General features: G+C 29.1%; 2 protein-coding genes, 1 long non-coding RNA gene and 1 pseudogene across 3 annotated transcripts; all 4 read right to left on the minus strand.

Moving 5' to 3' along the window:
- Positions 1–9,759: 9,759 nt before the first annotated feature.
- On the minus strand, positions 9,760–11,312 carry LOC149062394 (uncharacterized; annotated as a pseudogene).
- A 55-nt stretch (positions 11,313–11,367) lies between these two features.
- Positions 11,368–13,297, minus strand: LOC149062395 (uncharacterized). The gene is made up of 6 exons (XR_016189932.1): positions 13,192–13,297; positions 12,861–13,101; positions 12,743–12,805; positions 12,541–12,674; positions 11,909–11,992; positions 11,368–11,618 (listed from the first exon to the last, which is right to left on the minus strand). It is a non-coding gene; the product is annotated as an uncharacterized LOC149062395 (long non-coding RNA).
- A 2,758-nt stretch (positions 13,298–16,055) lies between these two features.
- On the minus strand, positions 16,056–16,535 carry LOC149062396 (uncharacterized). The gene is made up of 2 exons (XM_089217948.1): positions 16,380–16,535; positions 16,056–16,296 (listed from the first exon to the last, which is right to left on the minus strand). Exons 1-2 carry the CDS (start codon positions 16,466–16,468, stop codon positions 16,056–16,058), a joined length of 330 nt encoding a protein of 109 aa, XP_089074074.1. The 5' UTR covers positions 16,469–16,535.
- Positions 16,536–19,753: 3,218 nt separating this feature from the next.
- Positions 19,754–22,648, minus strand: LOC149062397 (zinc finger MYM-type protein 1-like). Its single transcript, XM_089217283.1, has 2 exons — positions 19,911–22,648; positions 19,754–19,846 (listed from the first exon to the last, which is right to left on the minus strand). Exons 1-2 carry the CDS (start codon positions 22,023–22,025, stop codon positions 19,844–19,846), a joined length of 2,118 nt encoding a protein of 705 aa, XP_089073409.1. The 5' UTR covers positions 22,026–22,648; the 3' UTR covers positions 19,754–19,843.
- Between the last annotated feature and the right edge of the window lie 2,185 nt (positions 22,649–24,833).

Genomic DNA, 24,833 nt, shown 5'->3' on the forward strand with positions numbered 1-24,833 from the left:
AATACATTCATCACTTCGTTCAGAATCTAAAAGGTATGCAATCATTATTCAAAATAATAATTAATAATTAATTATAGAAGTATAGAACTACTACTAGATATATACATAGACTTAATTAATAATAAATTGACTTAATTTAATTCAAATTCAAATGTTTAACTTAAATCCAAAAATTAAGTCAAATAATTTTTGGGGGTCAATGAGAACCACCCCCTCGTGGTGGCCCCTGGGTAACTCTAAATGGTTCTCAAACTATAATTTAGACAGGTAGGCAGAAATGAATTTGGCGGAAATGAAAATCAAACCTTTTTCGTTTTGGCGGAAACAATAATTGGCGGAAATGAAAATCGAGTTTTTTGGCGGAAACGACTGACGCCCCTTCTATATTACTATAAGCTAGGCAATTCCATTTTTCTAACCATCCAAATTGAAATCTTAATTGTTTTTTTCCATGCAGAGTAGAAGGACATACTGAGTTCTTACCTGGTGTTCAAAATGTTGAAATGTTGAAATTTTTCAGCATCGGCTAATTTTTTACCAACTAACAGCTTTATGTCAAAAACATTATGCACATTTGATGTGTCTAGACTCGATTGTATTTCTGAAGTTTGGATTTCCAGTAGTTCTTAGGGTTCTTCCGTCCTAGAGGCTTAGCCGGTACATTTGATGTGACCGAAATGGGATTGAAATAACTACTTATACTTCGTTTACTCATATTATATTTAATAAGTAAAATGAAATTTATGTATATTATGCCAAAAAAAATTTGAAAATTACGAGTGGTAGACGACAACCGATTTGTTAATTAAACAAATAATAAATGATAGCAAATTTCGTAATAGCGATAATGTGGCGATAACACCAATTATTATCTTTGCAAGCGCGTGATAGTCATTGAACTCTATAATATAGAGTCTATATGATAACTGGAATGCTTACCAGCCATAAGACCAATGTAAATATAACCGAGCTAGCCTGTTAGAAAAGGATAACAGATAAGAATGGTGTTGCTATCTTTTTCTATCATACATCATATGTTATGATTTCTCGACGTTAAATATAATAATATTTCTTTGATTTCAAATTTTTTCGTACTTTTTTAAATTTTAGCTTAATTAAAAGAAATACGACAAAAAGTAATTCAAAATGGTACATTTTTGTAGTGCTTTCAATTGTACCAGCTCTAGTGATATTGGAAAGATCTGTCATTTCATAAGTTAGTATACATTTTTTTAGTTTTTGTGCATGTTAAATACTTTTAAATTTTAATTGAGCTTGATTTATTTTATGATTAATATTTATTTTCATTGTATGCTTTTATTTTAACTCTACTGCCTATTTATGCTCTTATTGTTTTTAAAACTTATTTATCATAATATAATTATGTTAATTTATGGTGTATGCTTTTTTTTATGCGAAATTGGAAATAGGTACAACAATAATATATACAACGATAATCTTCGATAATTGTTGATAATCGTCGATAACGGAAGGAAGTATACACTGTATCATAGTTTATTTATACGAGTAATTCGCACACAATAATTATCTGACTAATGTTAAATTCTTATATTTTAATTCAGTATCTGTTCTGTTCGTTATGAGTTTAACAACAGTTAATACGATTTTCAAAATAGAATTTGTTAATATTTTTTGTGACATTTTTAATTATTTAAAAATAACGATATGTTTTTTCAAAGCTCTATTGAGATTATATTTGACCTATACTTGTATTATAATTTGAAATAGTTAATTATAATGTATTATTATTATCTAGGTACTTGTATTATAATTTATAATAATAAAAATATTTTTATATGATAAGAATATATAATATTTGAACATGGTTCCCAAATTGACAGAAACGTCTTTTACTCTTTTCACAAAAATAAATTTTGGCGGAAACGGGAATCATACCTTTTTCGTTTTTGGCGGAAAAACGCTATACCTAAATCAGTGAACCGGTTTTTGGCGGAAACGAGCGATGCCCGTTAATCTTACACATCACTAATGATCACTTATGATACAAATATACAATAAGCTATACACATCTCACACGCACTTCTAAAATGATGAGGACGTAACACTGGCATTTGTTGACTCTGTTTTGTTAGTGCATGATAACATATCAAATTTACTCTCAGCAAATCGCTCGTAGCTTCCTTAGTTTAAAAATCAGAGTGAATCGACGTCTTACGAGACTTGATGGTAAGAACATTATCTGTGTTTGTATGTGGATTTTTTTACGATGGTTTGTATTAAAGTGAGTTACGAACATTCTAATTTATGAAATTTTATGTACACAAAACTTGCTAAAAAATTGTATTATTGTGAAAAAACTTACATACAAACACAGATAATGTTCTTACCGTCAAGTTTCATAAGAGGTCGATTCGCTTAAATACATAGATACAGATTTTTAAACTAACGAAGCTACACCTACACGTGATCTGCTGAGCATAAATTTGTTATGTTACGCACTCATAAGAGAGAGAGAGAGAGAGAGAGAGAGAATAAAATTTACCAGTATCACGTCCTCTTAAAATCAGTCACTTCCGTGGTAAAGGCAATGCGCTCTACCGGTTAGTAGTGAGAAATCTAGTGGCGACCACACGCCACCGCAAGATAGAGCGGTATCCGAACAGCTGCCTCCATGACTAAAGTAAGTTCTGATTATCTGGCTCTCACTAGTTGTGCTGGGGCCGATGTGTCAAGTATATATACGACAAAACCGATGTTATTCTATCGTGAGGCGCAAGTAGTAGTCAACGTCAACCCAGCCGAACGGCAGACACTAGTGAATAACTAGTTCGTGTTACAAATTATAATTTGTCTTGATTAGCATTTGAAACGGTAATTGATCATTAACTGATCAGTATACATCAATTGCTCCACTGTGCATCATAATGTGGTCCGTCACGGGCCGCGCACCGGAGTGATCCTAACGTTCTGACTAACCACGCATCCGCCTCACCTCGAAATTTTTACATTTTTTTAACGCCTTTTTTTTCACTGCGTAATTCAATATTTCTATTATTATAAGTTTATAATTACAGAAGGAGTAAATTGTCCCGCAGGCCGCGTAAAACAGTTTTTGCCATGTGGTACGTTTGTGTAAAACAAACTCAATAGATGCGGGTTTAGTGTCCACTAAATTATTCTATCATAATATTGAGAATATCTTTAGAATACATACTTATACAGGATTATTTAAATATTTTTTCTTGTAATTTCGCAGTAAAACGAAATATTTAAGTTCTGAAAAAAATTCTATTATGCTCAATATTTCAGTTTGCTTTCTTATTTCTTATGTAATTTCTAAAAATATTTATTTTTATGAATTTTTATTATAGCCTATATAATCTATAGGGTTAAATTAAGTTGGTTATCAATATTTCAGTACTTAACAGTCCCTAAAATTGTGTGTAGTGCGACACGCTTAATGTTGTTCGTCCCAAGTCAGACCACCCAAGTATGATACAAATGAAAATTAGTTATTTATGTTGGAAGGCACATTTAACGCGAAAGACCAGAGTGGGTTTTAATTAGGAAGTGAGAAGTTTCCGAATATTTCACTAATAGTTAATAATTATTTACATAAGTATAATATAGTCCGCAAAGTGGTTATATATCATATAATTTGGTATGATTTTCACATACTGACTTTACTCAAATCCTAATCATTGCGAGCACTGCCAATAATAATAATAATAAAATATAACGTATCACTCAATCAAATATACCAGTGTGTTCAATAAAAATGTGGATCGATTTAACAATAAGTATTAATTATTAATAAAGTATTTATAAAATGTTTATTAATTTAGCAGTACAACGTATGTTACCTGATTTAAATAATAAATTAATACAAGTTATTATTTGATTGCGTTATTTTTATCAATATTTTGGATAAAATTATGAATTAATTGATCGAGTATTTATTTGAATCAACCATCGTTTTGTCAATTTAAATACGTCAAATTGTTTAAAAAAAATCAGGTTTTATTAATTCTACAGAATATTTTTATTTCATATATTGTTGGCCAACTAATTTGTAAGGTTAAAATGACTCAGATTTTTATACCTGATTTACGGTAATTAAATTTTGTAGCAAGATATGCGTATATAAAAAATCGTAAATTAAAAATGCTCATAACAGTCATAACTCACCTAAAAATGAAGTTATCGTAAAAAAACCACACTCAAACACAGATAATGTTCTAAACATCAAGTTCAATAAAGTTTCATTATAGGTCATATTACTATAATACTATAATTTATAAACTTACAGAATTAACTGTGATCTGATGATCTTAAATTTGCTGTGTTACGTACTTGTAAGACAAAGACAACAATTGATATGTGTGTACTGTCTTAAATGGCAAGTCATGTTTTAAATATAATTTTCGGATGATCGATTTACTTCATGACATTTTGATTTCGATTAGTGACAGGGCCGGATTTAATGTTGTGGGGGCCCCAGGGCCCATACAAGATTGAAATATAAGATTTTTTAGTTGATCTACATGCTTTAAAACTTTAAAATTATATTACCGATGAGTTATTCTCTCATCATGCTATTAATTTCTTATCACGTCAATTTTGCTTATTGAACATAATTAATACAGATTTATATAATGTTAATACAATTAATAAGTAAGTACAAGTAACCTTTAAAGTCATCTCTTTTTATTTTTTTAAATTAGTACATCAAAACCATTAAATAAGTTGTTATTAAAATATATTTGATGCTAATGTAAACTAAAATAAATCCTTCAAATTATTTTCAATAAAAAATTTGATACATTAAATAATATTTAGTACATTAGTTCAAGGTACAACGTTATTTTATAATATACAAATATAAAAATAAAATACTAAAGAAATATAATGTACAAGTTATTTATAATAAACATACTTTTCTTTTCTATTTTCTTTACTATTTATAATTAAGTAGAAATGGAAAAAATTACCTCACAATCTAGTGATTCGTTTTATCACACACTAATAGCACCAATTTTCAAACTTAAAAAAAAATAGTATATTGTTTTGCAAATTACTAGAAAAAAAAAAAGGTAATCATTTTGTGGGGGCCTCTTATTAATAGAATCTTGTGGGGGCCCCGGGGCCTGGGCCCCGTGGGCCCCCCCCTAAATCCGGCCCTGATTAGTGATGTGAACTCACCATTTGATAAATTAGAGCTATAATATGTATAATTTAAAATAAATCTTATTAAATTAAATTTTTTAATTGTTCATATTATTTCCTCCTAAACATTGTGATGTAATCAAAATATATTATTATAATTAAGTAATAAATTATTATTTAATTTTATTGTTACACTTTATGAAATAAGGTAATTTAAACAATTATTTTTAGGAAACAAATTTATAGATTTCTATTTAATTTTTTTAATAACACTATAGATTTTTATTTATAAATTAATTTACAGAAATTACAAACATAAATTATTCAATAAATAGGTACATAACAAACATAGAAAGACCAATGTTCATTATTATTTTAATAGATACCTAATTCTAATTCTGATTGAAAGAAAAATACATACAATTAAAAATTAAAATAAATGTTTAAATATTTAAATGTTGATTCTACACAGTGTAGGGACTTGGAACGCTGTTTTCCGTGGCTCCAGTTAGGTTACAAATTGATAGGTACATAATGAATAACATAACACCAAACACTTTTTAAATCAAAATTGTGACCTGTGGTGCCATGGTAACAACCTAATTCTATAAGATATGAAGAGTAATGATAAAAACGTATATTTTTTTGAATTTCAGCATGAACAGCAGATTTCATCTCATAAGCTGTTACAAAATTAATTTGATGACAAGACTACAATAATATGTTGCATTTATAAATAATTTATCTTCTTCTGTCTTGCCATCTACATTTACTGTTTAAATATCATGGTTTACTACAAGAACTCATCGTTGAATACCTACTTGAATCTGTTATTTAACACAATATTGTTGTATCCTTTTTATATTTTAGATTTAATTCTCAAGTGAAAAATTATATAATATATAATTACTTAGTATATATTTATGTTGAAAAAGTGTTAGTTGTCAGTACATACATGGTTAAGTTAATGTTTTTTTTTAATAAATAAATTATGAAATTAAGTTAGGTTAGGTTTGTTTTAAAATATGAATTAATTACCATAGTAGAATAATTGGTTTACAATTCAAATAGGTATATGTATCTGTTTATAATGTTTGATCATTAAAACTTTGTTCATTATCAGTATACCTAGGTATTTAAATTAATCTTAATTGTATTCACCATGTCTGTTATTGTCATATTATTCACAAGTTAAATGATGAATTAAAACAGAAGCGTATAATTATTGTAAATGATACATTTTTGTAATTTTAAAATTAAAACCTATCCATTTTAAACATTTTTCAGGTATTGTGATCCTGTTTTCTTCTCATCAATTTCCAAGCCCACCTACAGCAGTATCACAACAAATTTCAGAGTATTTACAATTAGTATTAGTGGTAGTAGTAGTTGTAGTTTCAGTTATTTAAGTTGTAGTCTTAAAAAAAAAAAAAGTAGTTTTAGTTATAGTTGTAGTTTTAGGTACTGTAATTAAAGTTGTAGTTTTAAACAAACCAAAAAATATTTTAAAAATAAAAACCAAAAAAAGTAGTTTTAGTTATAGTTGTAGCTTCAGTAATTTAAGTTGTAGTTGTAGTTTCAGTAATTTAAGTTGTAGTTTTAAACAAACCAAAAAAATATTTAAAAAATAAAAAACCAAAAAAAGTAGTTTTAGTTATAGTTGTAGCTTCAGTAATTTAAGTTATAGTTGTAGTTTCAGTAATTTAAGTTGTAGTTTTAAACAAACCAAAAAAATATAAAAAAAGTAGTTTTAGTTGTAGTGGTAAAAAAAATTAGTTTTAGTGGTAGATTTAGCTGTAGTTTAAGTTTTAGTTTGAGCTGTTGAAGAGATCTAATCTCAGGCAGCTAAAGTGTCTACGAATTTTTAATTCAGACACGAAATTGTCGAAGAGATCTAATCTCAGGCAACTAAAAAAGTGTCTACGAATTTTTAATTCAGACACGAAATTGTCGAAGAGATCTAATCTCAGGCAGCTAAAAAAGTGTTGACGTATTTTTAATTCAGACACACTAATCAATTTATAAGCTTAAAAATGAGTTTAAAAGATAAATTGAAAGAGATAGCTCATTATATTAAGACTGAATATCCGGGATTGAATTTTGAGAATGTCTCGGTTTCTGACAGTTGTGTAACTAACATTTGCAATATTATTTTTAAGAAAAATAATGATCACAAGTTAATAAAATCAATAGTAAATGCTATGAATAGAAAAACTTCATCTCTTCATAAGTACATTGAAACTATGAACAGTAATGATGTAATTAATACATCAGAAATGAATAATAGTACAATAATAAAATGTATTGAACAATTTAATTACACATCTAATGATTTTGTAAATTACAATAACAAAACTCTAAGTGACATCTGTAAACACATAAAAGTCGCTGCGAATAGTGTTAATTGTTATAAAGTGTATAGAAAATATAAAAAACACTTCAACGTGTCTTTGTCTAATCCATTGAATGCTGCCATTGAGAATAATGGTCTTGAAAATTCCAATTTATATTCTGATCACACAGAGCCCGAACTTGTTCAAAAAGACATACTGGAATACACGAGTGTATCACCCCAGAGTGATTTCAGTTGGATGATAAGGGATCCAGCAATACCTTGTAGTACCCCAATTCTACCAGAAAACATTAGCAATGAAGCTGATCTTGTTACTCCAAGTAAATTAGAAAGCAGAAGACATGTTGGACTTGTTCCAAGTCCCCTTAGGAATGAATATTTTAAGAAAACCCCAGTTAAGTCTAGTGTTGTGCTGCCTTTGGTAACAAAAAATTGTTTCCCAAAACAATACGACAACGATGATTGTTCGTTTTTTGAAGGAATTTTCAAATTTTCATATAAAGAGTGGTCCTATATGATATATACACATGTCAATGGTAAAAAACTTTTGGAAAAGACCAAATATCCTATCATGTTCAGAAAGCGCATAAGAACTATAAATAACACATGCGTTATTAATGCAAAAAGGGTTAGATATTATCTAAATCATTGCAATGTGTACATGTATTGTAGCCATGCAGGGTGTAAGACTTTTAGGATTAGAGTCCAGTCTGAAAACGGAATGTTTGTTGCGAATGTGTATAGTTCTGGTTTAGATTACCATCACAATCCCGACGACAATGCTCTCACGAACCACGTAAAAGAGTTTCAGCGAGAATTGAACAAAGAAACGCTAAAAAAAACTAAAGCGTTTTCCTTCAGGTCAGATGCTATTGGCATGTCATCACCCACTCAGTTGAATTGTGGTAATTTGCAAGGAATTAAATCAGATGACGTCTTCAGAAAAATCAGATCAGAGGCCTTAAGTGCCGATGATTATGATAAAGATGATTTTCATGATATTGTATTGATGTGTAATGACAAAGAAAACAACTTTGTAAAGCATGTCGGTATACCGTCAGTGCACTGTTATAGTAACGAGCAGTTGGACATAATAAAAAATCTAATTAAAAACAAAAAATAGTTACTGGGTATTTGGATGCAACCGGTACATTGGTCAGGAAAATTGACAAGAACAGCAAAAGGGTTCTGTACCATGTTCTGGTTGTTAATGTCCCATTACCTAGAAACTCGAGTGTCATGTGTCCCGTTGTTGAAATGATTAGTTCAGCCCACAACATAGTTGCAATTTCACAATGGTTGAACGCTTTTAAAGTATTCGTTTTGAAACACAAACTGACTTGGCCAGTATTCACAAATATAGTGACAGATTTCAGTTATGCCCAAATGAATGCCTTGTGTATTGGATGGAATGGCTTTACCTCTATATTAGACTACCTTAATTGGTGTTTCGGAGTATTGGCATAGGCGGAAATTCTCCATAATTTTAGAGGGGGCTGATATTTAAAAATACTTTATTGCATATCAAAGCAAAAAAAAAAAAAATATACACATAATATTACCCTAAACATTATTCAAAACTTAAGCGTGATTTATTTTAGATATAGATATAGTATACTATGCATATAACTTAGATACTCATACATATAATTACATTTTAACAATGAAAACTCTTTGTTATGAAACTAGAAAATATTTATTTTAAAATAATATATCTATTTTTTTGTGCAAATAAATCTAGTATGGCTTCTTTATCAATTTTTTAGAAATATCATTTTCAATACTAATTATAGCTAAGTTATTAAATCTATTCTGTAACATGGATGACCTCAGCCATGTTTTAATCCTTCTCATCGCAGAAAAACTACGTTCACACGTAGACGAACTTATAGGAAGGTTAAGTGCAACTTGCATAAGCTTATACATGTTAGGGTATATAGTTTCGGAAAGTACTGAAGTCAAAGCTTCTAAATTAATACTGCGTTCGCCATTTGATAAATGTAAGTAGTGCAATGACCAAAAATTGAGGGGGCTAATTTTTCTATTTGTACGTTTTGAGGGGGCTAAGACCCCTCAAGCCCCCCCCCCCAATTTCCGCCTATGAGTATTGGTTGGAAACCACGACGGATCTAATGTCACCATCATAAATATATGTGTAAACCATTACACAAAAATCATAGTAAACCATGTCTACACATATTTCCAATCTGAGACAGGCAATTCTAAGATTGTAGAAAAAATGAAAAGAAATGATATCATTGATTGGATATGTATACTTTTTAACACAACTAGTTTAGAGGATGTCGAACAATGGTTCAAAATATTTTCACTAATACTGCTGTCACCTTATAGTACAGGAGACACCAAAAATGCCATTAGTACAATGAAAGCCAAGTGTAATGATAAATACCAATTGCCAAAAGAATCGAACGACGAAGGCAAAGATTACTCCGAGGACATTTATAAATTTCTAAGCGAATCTAACACGAGTAATTCCACAATGTTCTGTAGATTTCAGTCGATAAAAGAACAGGTTAAATCTAAGGTCTCAAATGTTTCCGTAAATAGTGAAAATATAATTATTAATGAATATCACGATGAATCATATTTACACGAATTCATATTGATTAATTCTTATCATTGTGGACACCTATTATGAATAGTAAAGTAAACAATGGCATTGAAATCCGGCAGAGTAATGCTACCGTTGAATCTTGGTTTAAGACGGTAAAAATTGACATACTAGAAGGCGACCGTAGGTTAAAATGCGGCCGGTTTTTAAAACGTATGAGAGAGCACGTCATGAATGTACACAAACAAATGAAGTACAATATTAGAAAAAATAAATGCACTCGTGCGCTTAATTTTGACAGTAAGTCTAAACAGAGTAATATTAAAGGAAATGGGAAAATAAATATCTCAGAAACTTCTAGCCATAAAAATTTTGAGGCAATAGAAAGTTGGGGAAAAAAAGAGAAACAACACAAACATCTCCAACCCACCAAGTACCGTCCATTCACAAAACTGTCTTTAAAAATCCCAAAGTCTTCGACCACTACAGCACATGAAAATAACCTTTCGCCCAAAGTGGTCGATGATATTGAAAGCGTTGTGTTCCTAGAATGTGACAATGAGGCTATGTTCACTGTTGATGAGCCTATTAATAACGGTGTGGTTGTCAATGATTTGAGTAAGCCATTGTCAGAAAATTGTTTAATGAAATCAGTTTCGACACCTGGCAGTCATAAATCTCCGTTTCGACAACTAGCTCAGTCTATAGATTTATACCAAAATATGCTCCCTAAAGATTTGACGTATTACAAACGAATTAAAATGCCAAAAAATAAAGATTATTTAGTTGGAATATACAATTACATACCTAGAGATCAAAATTGTGAAATCATGACAGAACTGTACATATCAGACTTTGATGCATTGTCTGGAGAGAATTGGTTGTGTAACTTTGTCATAGATATATGTCTGTTGTCATATGCACATAAAATAAATTTAAAAAACACACACATTTTATCATGCAATTGTGTTACACAGCTGATGGAAAAAAGTGAAATCGGAGAAGAGCACGATAAAATTACTTTCAATCACAACAGTATGGTTATTATGCCATGGTTAGTAAATAATAATTCTCACTGGATTGTAGTTTTTATAAATTTCAAAACCAAACAATGTTACATTGTGGACCCAAGTAGTCCATACGATATAAATGATAGAATACCAAAACTTCGATTCAAAAAATTATTTGAAAAATTGAAATCAAACGTTACCTACGGCAACGATGAACAACAGTGTCCATCATTAACACCGATTGTGTGCCCTTTGGAAAACATTCCAATACAAAAAGACACATATAACTGTGGAATTTATGTTATTTACTATGTATTTGCAATTATGGACAGTTCTAATTTCACTTTAGACTTCAATCCTAACATTCACAGAGAATATTTAAAGACCTATCTCTTAGAAAATTCTGAAGACATGGCAAACATATGCTTATATTGTAACTGGCATTCAGATAAGCACCGTTGTCAACAGGATGATGAATATGTAGAATGGGTGTCGTGTTCTCAGTGTTGTCGCTGGATAGCCATTAATTGCATCCCTAAAGAAAACAGAATTGTTAATTACGCAATTAATGATTTCTTCTGTTTATTGTGTCAGAAATGAAGAAATTAAAATATATAGCAATTGTTAAGTAGACCTTAGAGCTAAAGCACACTAAAAATTGTGACTAAATAGTTTTAACTTTTAAAACACAATTTGTAACCACACCAGTCATGCATTTCATACATCTGCATAACTGACAGTCCGCAGTCTGATATTTCAAAGTGGGACGGCATTTAGTGTTTTGATTTGTTTAATTTATATTTAATATTTAAAAAAAAAACTCACTTGACGTTACAGCAATGATCAATCCAATATAAAAGGTACAATAAATGTGGTCATCATAGATGTCAACCTTCCCAAAACACTTTTCTGAAATAAAAATTTGATTTGAATGAATTGCCAAAATTTTATACACAGATAATCTAAATCAGTATTTAAAAAGATAAACACTTTGTAACCATAGGTTAGGTGAAGACCTGAAGTTGAAATTTTACACCAGCAGTTATAATTTTGGATATTATATGAAAAAATATCAAGGTTGTGTGCAATTAATTACAAAAATATGAATAAACTAACATTTAATGGTCAAAAATAGTTAGAGTAGTCAATTACTGCCAAAAGTTACTTAAATTATGCATAAATACTTCTAATAACTAGTCTTGTTACTATAAATAGTAACATATTACATAATTAAAAAGAATAATAAACCAATTGGGGAATAAAAGTTTGATTTAAGCTATGAATACTAATTTACGAAATATGTATTATGATTTAGGACATTTATAAATGGCTTTACAGACCAACACGATACTAAACATTAAAAATCGGTTTGTTTTAAGTTATAACTTTAAAAAAGATAAATATATTTTATGGATATGGAACTGACTTATAAAAATATCCATTAAATAATTAATTACTTTCTATGGGCCACAGCTATGTTTCATAAAAATATAATAATTGATCCTCTGAATGTGGTAAAATGTCAAATGTCCACCTACAATATTGTAGTCCAGTAGGTTTTTCCACCTCAATCCACCGAGTTTAATTTTACCTAATAAAGTAAAATAAATAAAATTCAAATGATTTTAAAATAGTACATAGAATTTCTTTTGAGGATACTTTTTGTCCAAATAATTTTTCCAAAGCCATGTTGTTGTGTGGAACAAATATTTAAATGCTTCACTGGAAACAAAAATAAAATTAATATACTATTAATTGTTGTGATATCACTACTTACTAATTTAAGCTGTATATGATTCATGCACAACAGGTTTATTTAAGTGTTGATGAACACCAATCAGAATTTTGATAAGAAATACCTCAAGTTGTGGGTTTCTGATAGCAGTTGTAATCTGTATTTATTTTGTACATATATCCATTGATTCTTTTGGTTATTCATGCCCAAATTTGTCTCAAAATGTTTTCCACACAACTTTTTGGATAGAAAATGAGCTGACAGTTTGTAACCAATTTCACACCTATAAATGTGACAGAAAATAGTTTATTAATATAAAAAAACATAATTGATTTGATTTAGGTATGTGTAATAATTGAAATATGTTATTCACCTTGACTTCAGTCCTTTCAAACAAATCACGGTTGTCACTTGTACTAGGCACATCTATGTTTGAAGCACTTGACAGGATAGCTTTTACTAGTTCTGAATAAATATTGGCTAAAATGCAATAATATAATATGTTTAGGAATTTTTTGTTTATACTATAAAACCAAAACTTACATTTTTCACTCTTTCAACAATATAAGTTGGAACAGCACTTTTTTTTAAAACCCTCATGTTTTAATTTTTATTGAAAATCAAACTTTCTAAATCAAAATGAGCAGAACATAATAAACTGTTCTTAGTGATATCATTTGTATTTAAACCATTTTCATTTACGAAATTCAATCATTTTCCTCTAATATTTTCTTTAGCTGGGAACCTGAATAATAATAAATAATAATTATAAGAATGTAAAACACATTTATGTATAAATAAAATACATATAAATAAAGATGATCAAATAACGGTTATTATTCATTAGAACTTACTTATAAAAAGAGATATTAGCAATTTTGCATTTCGCATTTCTGCTACAGCCAAAAACAGCTCGGCATTTAAAAAAAAAAAAAATGAATAAAGACAATTTACAATTAAACAAAATAAAAACAACTCAACGTTTTTTAAATCAAATACAAAGTATGAGTAGCTGGGTTACTTGTACTTGACAATGAAAAGCCGAAAAGGAAAACATGTACAACTCCTGGTGCTAAGCGCTGTGCTTACATTATACAGTTATCAGTTATTCAGTTATCACTTCATAGTTATGTCAAACAGGTCGTACATTTTTTTTGTTATTGTACATGGCAACCCTGTAAAAGGGAGTCTTAACCCATTGATATTAAACTAATGGATGCGGCATAAAGGTGCATTCACACTGCTCCGTTATCCGTGATCCGTGATTTCCGGAAAAACAATTCAGCACTGTGATTGGCTGAATCTTGTGGTTACCTAGCGGTTAACCACAATGATTATAAGTAAATACCAAGTTATTTTGCAGATACCAGATAATAGGATCAAATCCTATTCAAGTCAAATGTTTAAAATTTTGTGGTTACTGGTTACCAAAACAATTATCAAATAAAAATATTAATAGAATGCCGAAATTAATTATTGTTGTTATTATTTAATATTTATCATTATGTTTTAAAAAACTTATATTTTTATTTTAAAAATTAAAAATATAAATTATAAATGTTATTCGAAAACATGAATTCTCGAGCTCAAGATAAATTCCAAGTTGTATGTAGTTAGTATTCTGCGATACAATCATACAAAAACTACACGAATGTCATGAACTAATTCACATTCAAAATATGTATTTATTTTAGGGCCGGATATGTGCGCTGTGCAAAATGTTTTTTTTAGCTACAAATGACAAACATGTCTGCCACAACTCTGCATCACCTAAAGGTTAGTACTAGTTAGTAGTCATAAAATATTCAAAATTTAATAGAAAAAAACTTCTATTTTAATTATTTTGAACAAAAAATAATCAATAAATACAAAACTGTTATTTTGTTATTAGTTGTGCCTATCTTTAATATTTAAATGTAATAGTAGTAGGTAACTGTTAATATCTTTAATATATGGTATTATTAATTTTATTGAATAGAGATGCCAAAATGTCAATCTATAAAGCCTCGGACCGTTGCCACCACAAGCTCCTTTAGACATTTGATGCAAGAATTTAATGATGAAGCGGACAAAGAGATTGAAATACGAAATACATCTGTTGTAGAAGAGGAAACCAAACTATTAGATTTTAGTACTCAATTGATTATTGAAGTTGAAAAAAGAAGACATCTTTGGGATGCAAGGCTTCCAAAGGCTGACAGATATTATTATTTAGATAGGTAAGCACCTGGTGGACAATATGTTTTCCATTCAAAGCGCCTATACAATTAGGCATGTTCCAATTATTATGGAATTCATTTGCTTTTTGTATCCAACCTTGTTTACTTGGGGTAAATAAAACCTAGATTAAAGAAAAAATATATAATTTAAATTGTAAAAGATGTAAGGTTATATACGTCTATTGTCTAGCTAAAAAATAATAAAAATTAATCTTAAGTTTAATTTCAAAATTGTTTTATAGAATGTTGACAACCTAAATTTCATAAACTGACAACTGTTCAACCAATGAATACATCATTTTTTTTAATGGAATATTTATACTTATAGTTTATTGTTTTATAAAATAGAATTAACTTTTAATTTCAAGACTTTCCATATTGCCAAACAACATTCTCTAACAATAATTGACACTGTTGATTCTCCTATTCGGAAAGCATACATAATACTTGACATGCTATCACCACTAGCCAAATACCTAAGCACAATTAATAATTACAAACTTTTTGAACATTAAAGTTTTTTTACTGAGAGCAATATATTTATAGTGATAATTTATATCTATACAATATATAAAGGGTGATTCTTTAAGCATGTTCACCTTATTTTTAAGCTTTTTTTATACATTCAAATTCTGATTTCAAATTTGAGCATGTAGTTTTGAGCTGTATAACTTTGTGTATTAAGGACAATATGTCTATGGACTATGGCAATGGGTTAGGTAGATTTGGGGCTTAGATGATTAGAACATTGATCTATCAATCAGGCACGCAGCCAGTAAATTTCTATTTGGGGGCCCAACAATATTGGGCTCTTGTGTCATTTTTCATAACTATTTATTAATATATTAATATTATTCTAAGTACAAACATTTTAACAACTCAGAAACTACTTTTTAGAACTTTAATTTAACCTACTAACAATACTTAAAAATGCTAAAAATCAGAATTTGAATAAACTTAATATTAAGGGAAAAATAGGAGTGAGCATGTATAAGAAATCACAATGTATATGAGGCAATTACCTTATAGTTGCAGACAAAATTTCACCTGGAGACAAAACATCAGGTCGTGTTGGAATTCGGTACACTAATGAACCAACCATACTAAGTAAATCTTCAAAATTGGAAGAACTCATTCTCATAAAATTATAAAATTTAGCAGAATTGTTTAGTTGATATTCTTTAATTAATAAAGTGTGGTGATCCAAGTTCCTTCTTTCTTGAAAAATTGGCCGCACATACCATCTCTTTTTGGAATTCCTATCAAATTAAGTTTATTTTACATTTTATAATATTTAATAAATAATCAGACAAGTATTTAAAGAATAGTTATTAGATTATACACATGCCTCTTTGCTAGTAGTCTCATTGCACAAATTATTAACACTTTTCTTCTCCACAAGGCTTTTTCATATTCATAATTACTATTCATTATAATATTATTTACAACAGAACAGTTAGCTAAATTGTTCTAATAGTATTCACTCTTCATATGTTATTCTGTGCTATTGTATATAGTGCAATGTCTTAAGTTTAGTGACTTTATAATATTGTAATGTAATAATCATAGATATATACAACAACTAGATAGCCGTCTTCGTACAACAGTAGTGACCGATATTGAAGTCGGCCGCCATTTACAAAGCAGGCAATGTTTACATATATTCTTATCATGAGGATACTGATAATGCTATACTTATTATCATTCACCATATTATGAATTTCGAATACTCAATACAGAGATTTGCGACGTTACGGTAGGCCATAAAGTATTACACTTTGCGACTTTTGATAGTGTGTTACCGACTTGACTGGTTCAATAAAGTTGCGTACATTTAAAAAACATTATTAGCCATTATGCCTGTCTCATGTTCAGTGCACGGATGTACAAACAGACAGAAACGTGATTGTTCCAAACATTTTTTTAAGTGAGTACTTTTAGTATTCTATTTGGAAAAAATAGACCTGAATCTGATTATTATTTGTATATTTGATGAATTGTAGGTTTCCTTTAAAAGATCCCTATAAACTACAATTATGGATTGATGCAGTTAAGCGTAAAGGATTTAATCCGAATAATTCTAGTAGAGTATGTAGTGACCATTTTTTACCCTCTGATTTTGTGCCAAGACCTGGAGGAAGTTATAAATTAATGTTAAAAGGTGAATCGGTTCCTTCACTTCTTATGTCTGAAAGTTTGGAACCTCCTAAAAAAATGTGTAATATTGAAACTATTCATGAAACCCCACTACAAAGTACCAGTATGACAATTACACCTAATTTAAATCCTATAATATTGAAATCGCAGGAATCTATTGAATCAGTTGCAATTGATTTATCTGTCACTACTACACCACCAAATGTTAGTTTAACCCCCATCAAAACACCACACTCTATATCTCCTTTATTAAAGACACCTTCAAAATGTATTCAGCACTTTTACATTAGTAACACCTGCTAGGAGATTGAACTTTACAAAATCGCCTATTACCCATTCTACACCAACTAAAACCAAGCTGAAGAAAAAACTGAAACTGTTACAACAGAGAGTTAGGCGTCAGCGATTAAAGATAAATAGTTTACAACAACTATTGAAATCTTTAAAACAAAAAGGTTTGTTGAATAGTGATGATGGTGAAGTTATAAGTAGTAAATTTGAAGGGCTTTCTCAAGAAATTTTTATGAATCAGCTGAAAAATTGTAAAAGGCATGCTAACGGTCAGCGTTACAGCGCTGAAATAAAAAAATTTGCTTTGACATTGCACTACTATTCACCTAAAGCTTATCAATATTGCTGGTTAGTAAAATTGCAATTTTCATATACAAATTTCTCTCATATGTACACAAAAATGTGTCTACATGGGTTGACATATTTTTAATTGTACTTAAATTGTAAGATGCAATCATTTCTAAAAAAACAAGCCAACTGCTTACGCTTTGTAATACTGGATGCTATATTAATATTAATATTTTAATTAGCTTTTATATTAATATTAATATTTTAATTAGCTATTTTATTAATATAAATATTTTAATCAGCTTTATTTATATGTATTTGAATGCATTTAAGATTTAAATACAATTTTAGAAACATTTTACAAAATATTGTACAAGGGTGCCTATTAAGGGGTGCAAGGAGGTGACATGTAACCCATAGGTGCAAATTGGGAGGAGGGCTTGCCCATATTACATAGGTACATTATTTATTTATGTTGTGTATTTATTTTCTGTTCTTTAATAAAATCTATTTAGTTGGTTCTTAGTTATTTTTTTATGATATTGTCACCCTCCTAGGTTCTGATTGATGGGCGCCCTTGATTGCTCGCAATGCACTAGCTACTTATCAACAATTTAAATACAATGACGATGTTATTAGTTGGTCATACATTAAGAATTTAAATACAGGTATAAATTATATTATATTAATAACATTTGTCATTTACATTAAATATTTTTATTTTATTTCAGTTCAACAAACCATAGGGTTAAATATTGCAAATAAACTATCAAATACCCATATTGATTGGAAGAAAAATATCATGAACGTGAAACTCGCAGCGCAAACTTTATCCTCATCAACAGCTGATGCTCTTGAATTTTTTAGACATATAAATGAACCTACATTTAAAGACAGTTGAGTTTAAGTACTATAAATAAATTATAAAATGTCAAATTAAATATTTTTTGTTGGATTTCAGGTGAACCAACTGAAAAATTTATTAGAGTAATCGACAGGATATTTGATTTTTTAAATAGTCGGAATCCATTTGGAAAAGGTTTTAAAAAACCCCTGTACAGAAATGATGTTGATAGAATGAGAAGTATAATTATACCTCAAATTGAGTATTTATTAAAACTTACAAATATCGAAGGAAAGTTCCTTTATTTAACTCCACGTAAAACATTTATTCTTGGTAAATATAAATTTGTTTAAAATGTAAACCTATTAAAATTGTTTTGACAAATCTGACATGCCGATTATATTTCTCCTTTAGGATTGGCAACTGCAGTGAAATCAATATTTAGCATAGCAGATGAATTGTTTTATACTACTGAATATAAATACATGTTAACATACAAGTTTTCCCAGGACCACCTAGAAATGTTTTTCTCAAAAATAAGGCAGCGTTTTGGGAACAATAACAATCCAAATGCTTTAGAACTTAGAACAGCATTGAAACAAATTCTTTTAAAAAATTCAATTTCTTCTTCGTATGCTGCTAATTGTATTGCACTAGATAACACAGGTTCTGAAAGTGTTTTTGAGATACGCTGGGCAAAAAAAACATTAGAAGACAATGTTATCGAAGAAGTAGAAGATGAACATATATCAAATCTGCCTTATATTGATAGTTTTGATTTGGTAAAAGATAATATTTTATATTATATTTGTGGATTTATCGTTAGAAGTGTTTATAAAAAAATTGACTGTCAAACTTGTGCCTACAGCAGTGGCGTACGCAGAATTCTTTAATGGGGGGGGGGTTACCATATTTTATATACATATATAAAAAAAAAAAAATGTTTAAACAATTGTATTCTTCTTATATTTAAAGACATGCACATTAAAATTTTTTAAAAATGTATATTTTATGGACTAAAAACACTAACCTATTAAGTTATAACTTAATATTAATTCGTCTCGATGATTTTGATAATTCATCTAGTACTGCGTCTGTTGAGATTTCAATATCCCGATGAATATTTAGCATTGCTAATCCGTTTAAGCGAGATTCTCCGGTTGTATTTCGTAGATAGGTTTTGAGACGACGAAGAGTCGAAAAAGTCCTTTCTGGTGTGGCCGTCGTTACTGGTAGAGTAACAAGAATAACTAAAAGTTTTCGTATAATTGGAAATATTTTTTCATCACATACAAGTAAAGCTGAATGGGCATTTTTAAGATTGTCATTCATTTGGCTTACATAATTCCACCATAATCTAAGTTCTCCGATACTTTGTTCTTCACTGCAGTTAACGATTTTTTCATAACGACGTACTAAATGTACAATGTCAGTCTCAAATTGTTTTTTGAATTCTAAATTATTTATTTTTGATGGCAAGAGACAGTGAAAACTTGACAAAATTTGTTTATGATCTAACAAACGTTTTTGAATTTGGGTAGTAAAAAAATCTAAAAATGGAATGAATATTGAAACACGAAAATATACTTCAGGTGAATCTGTTTCAATATTACTACGGTGTACTTGCCTGCCAACTTTTCGTGGAATTTTAACATCAACATCCCAATCAGAACATATTTTTTGAACATCATTGAAAATATAATTAAATTCTTTTTCACTATCATTACGCATTTTAATTAACATTTCTTCAATGTTTGTTGCGAGAATCATTGCAGTTGATAAGTCTAGATTTTCTGTTTGTAATAAACGACTCAAGGGAGAAGTTATACCAAAGATCTTGGCAGTAGTACGGAGGGATATCTGGAATTCAACATTCTGAATTGCGGATAATAGTTGTAAAGCTGTAGAACAAGTAGTTTTGTCTTGCCACGAAGAAATGGTTTCAAGAGAAATTGTAACAGCATTTTGTAGTTCTAAGAAAATTAAAACTGATTCATGTCGTTGAATCCATCTTGTGGGGCATAGATTTTTAAGTCTAGTGGCTTTTGTATTTGTTTCTATACTTGCAATTTTACTTAAAAGAACTTGTTGTCGTTTAGGAGTATTAAAAAAATTGTATACAGAACTAAGTACACCCATACAATTCCGAATACTTTGAAGGTCACAAGCGTCAGAAATAGCCAAGTTTAAACTATGAGAGGCACAGTGGACATAAATAGCCATATCATTATTTTTTCTAACATATGCTTGTACACCATTAAAACGACCACTCATAGCCGCAGCCCCGTCATATCCCTGTCCAACCATAAAAGAACAATCTATTCCAAGATTTATTAGATTATCTAATAAAGTTTGAGCGAGGCTTTCTCCCGTTAAGCTAGTTACTGGAACAAATTTTAAAAAATCTTCACGTAATTTTAAAGTATTGGTTTCTAGATATCGAACACATAAAGAGAATTGCTCTTTACATGAAATATCAGCTGTTTCGTCTGCTAATATAGAAAATACCCCAGCAACTTTTATCTTTGAAACAATTGAATTAACCATTATATTATTACAGCAATCGATAATTTCATTTTGGATTCTGGGACTAATATATGTTGCATTAAGTGATGATGTAGATATATGTTTTTTTAAATTTATATCCCCACTTTGAATTCTTAATCGTAATAAGGCACGAAAATTTCCGTCGTTTTCAATAGGTTCTTTAAAATCAAGTAATCCAGAATCTCTGTGCCCCCGAAGAGAAATATTTTGTCGTCCACAAAATATTATAGTTTCAATTATGGGCGACAATTTTGAACGGTTATCTTGTATTTGTTGTTTTAAAGCAGAATCTAGTTGCAAATCTATCGAAATTTGTTTTTTTTCAGTAATAGCTAATCTATTCTGAGCACGAAGAACAGCCATTTTATGATACTCGGTTATTTCATGATTGCGGAAAATTTCTACAGCATCTTTCCATTTTGAAAAAGGAATTTTTACGAGAGATTTAAGTGAAACACTTCCTACACCGCCATGGTGCAAAGAAAAAAATACACAATATTTACAATAAGCTCCGTCCGTTGTTTTTGAATAAGCTAACCACTCCCATCGAGAAAACCAGTTAAATTGAAATTTTAAATTTCGTTTTCCACTAGTAGGAAATTGATAAGATTTATCTGGGTACCATAATGTTTTAAAAATAGATAATTTCGACTCATCTGACGTATGTGTTTGTTTAAAATAATTAGCAATATCATTATCATTCATACTTAGTTTACTAACCGGGCTTTTTTCTTTATTGTTTTCAACGGGTGTTACAGAATTTGAATTATTAGATTCGTCTTCGTCTTCACTCGTTTCCTTTTTTTTTTTGAAAAACATCGTTAGAGTGGTGTTATTTAATTTTCTTTTCTTATCACTCATATTGAAAAATAAATAAAAAAAATGAATTACGTTTAAAATAATAAATCAATAAATTACGTTTAAAATATTAAATAATTGTATAAATACAAAAATATTGAACACAGAACGACTCGTTCTGAACGAGAGTTCAAAATAAAATGAAATTGAGCCAGTATTCTGAGTATTCACGTTGCAGATTAGTGTAATCGACTAGTACCTTATCGTCGATCGGTTATTTGTAGAATAGTTTAGATGGTATATAATATTTATTATTATGTCAAATCGCATGATTCAAAGTAGATAGCAACGATATTACGATTACAAAATATTATCTATTATACACATTACACGCACACGTATATCTGTGTATGAAGTTAGTACTTTGCTCATAAGCAACCACGACCCATGTAATAAATTAATGTAACATGGAATGACAGTAATTATTTTTCGACAAAAATAATTACTAACGCGTTATCGGGGCCAGACTAGACCGATATACGGAACCTTTTAAAACCACCGGTAAGTGACCGACCGACAAACCGCATAATATGATCCTAGCCTAAATATAATATTCCATAAAAAAAATCATTATTCGTATTTTACTTGGGGGGGGTTAAACCCCTAAAACCCCCCCCGTCGGTACGCCACTGGCCTACAGTATGATTGAAAATGAATCTGAACATAATTATAGTCATAAATATCCCCATTCAATATTAGTAGATGTTAAAAATAGAGGAGGATTAATAAAAAGTTCAAAGGATGTGGTTGTAATTGTTAAATTTATTGAAAGTACATTAATTCAATTAACATCAAATTTTTGTTCATTATTACCAGGCTTAAGTCAAAAAGTTATTCTTGCCGTTAAAAATCATGTATATAACTATAGTATTTTTAATTGTTTAAATTGTGTAAATGACGGTTTTTTAGAAAACCACAAGTTGAATTTGGTAACTTTAATAAGCAAGCAATATCTGAAAGTTCGTCTTCATTATGTGGCCAAATTGAAAACAAGTGCAGACGTTAGTAAACGTCGCTTATTGACCAAATTAATATTATTTAACAATCAATAACATTATATGTATGTTATATTATATTGTGTTATGACATGAATTTATGTAAAAATTATATTAAATATTAATAAACAACTATACAAGATGAGTTTTTACTTTTTCATACATACTTGATCCTAATAAAAAATGCCATCAAATACTTACCAGGGGGATGAATTTATGTATAAAAGTTTTATACACCATGATGTATTATACATTTTTATACAATATGTATAAAACGTATAATTTGTTATTTCTTTTTTTTTTTCATAAAATATTAAAATTTTTATTAAACGTTTTTTATGCATATCATAATTGGATTTTATAATATAGGTACATTGATGTATAAAATATAGATCATAGATGTATTATACGTATAGATGTATAATGCATAGTATAATACGTGCCAACTCTGCTTAGTACCATACTTACATCTATAGTGAATACACAACAGACCCAAAATTTGAAGTTATAAGTTATAAATTATGTAAAAAAGTAACGAATTTATGTAATTATTATGCTAGTTCCTATAGAGTATTCGAATGTTTTGCCAACCAGCAATATGGCGCCCATATGATAATACACTGATAAGCGCTTGAAATCTGGCTTCACTTTTTCCTATGTGCAACGCCCCGAGTACCTTATCTAGTATAATATAGATATCTGTGCTTAATGCACACGGCATAATCACAGATTATATAAAACCAGATGGTGCACTCCCTATTCGGCCCATGTAATTCTCAAAACTGCGAAAAATCAAAACCTACCTCAAATCAGTGTCACCACGGATAGGGAAAATAAGGCTTTATTAGAAATTATTGTTTATTACTACGCATCACTGACTTTTTTGACACTGTTCAGCCGTTGTACCACAAATTAAATAAATATGTATTTAAATATATAGTAATATAATATTTATTTAAATATATAGTAATATTATATACATTTAAATATATAGTAATATAATATATATTTAAATATATAGTAATATAATATACATTTAAATATATAGTACCGAATTACCGTTATTGTTTTGCTGCTCATTGCTCAACGTACGCGGCATGCTGAGTGTGAATTTTTTTATTTAATCTTCATAATTTATTTTTGCACCAATTATTTTATATTTATTTAATAATAAAAAAAATATTTTTCATATCTGATTCTGTAAGATGCCCGATTTTTGATATCTGTAAAACTTAATATTATATTAATAATAATATTTCATGTTAAACCATGCCCGTTTAGTTGGCTTTTCGACTTATTTTTTGGACGTAAAATTTAAAAATTAAAAATCGGGCTTCTTACGGAATCTGATTTTAATCTTCTCTACCTATATTTTTTTTTATTTATTTATCTTTTGTGTATTGAACTTGTGAAAAACATCATAATAAATGAGCTAACAACCAGTGTTGAGCCGAGATAAATATAATTTTATCTAGATAAAGATAAATATGAAAAAATTATTTATGTATCTAGATAAAGATGAAAAAAAATTATTTTATCTAGATAAATTATCGGATAAATTTTTTTTATATTGGTTTATGGCACTTATTTCTTATAAAATATAAGACATAATAATGTATGTACATTTTATTGTGGGCTTGTGGCCAACCTAGTCTGTATAGATTGTAAATATATTAAAAATAAATAAATAAATATTTTATTGTAATTAATAATCATATTTCATATTATTATTAATGTAAATAATGGTTGAGAAGTTCCATTTGACAACACTCGTTTATTAATAACTGAAATGAATATAAAATTATACCTATTAACA

Source organism: Diuraphis noxia, unplaced genomic scaffold (genome assembly GCF_037042655.1).
Source record: "Diuraphis noxia isolate RWA-SAM2 unplaced genomic scaffold, SU_Dnox_SAM2 contig0001, whole genome shotgun sequence".
Taxonomy (NCBI): Eukaryota; Metazoa; Arthropoda; class Insecta; order Hemiptera; family Aphididae; genus Diuraphis; species Diuraphis noxia.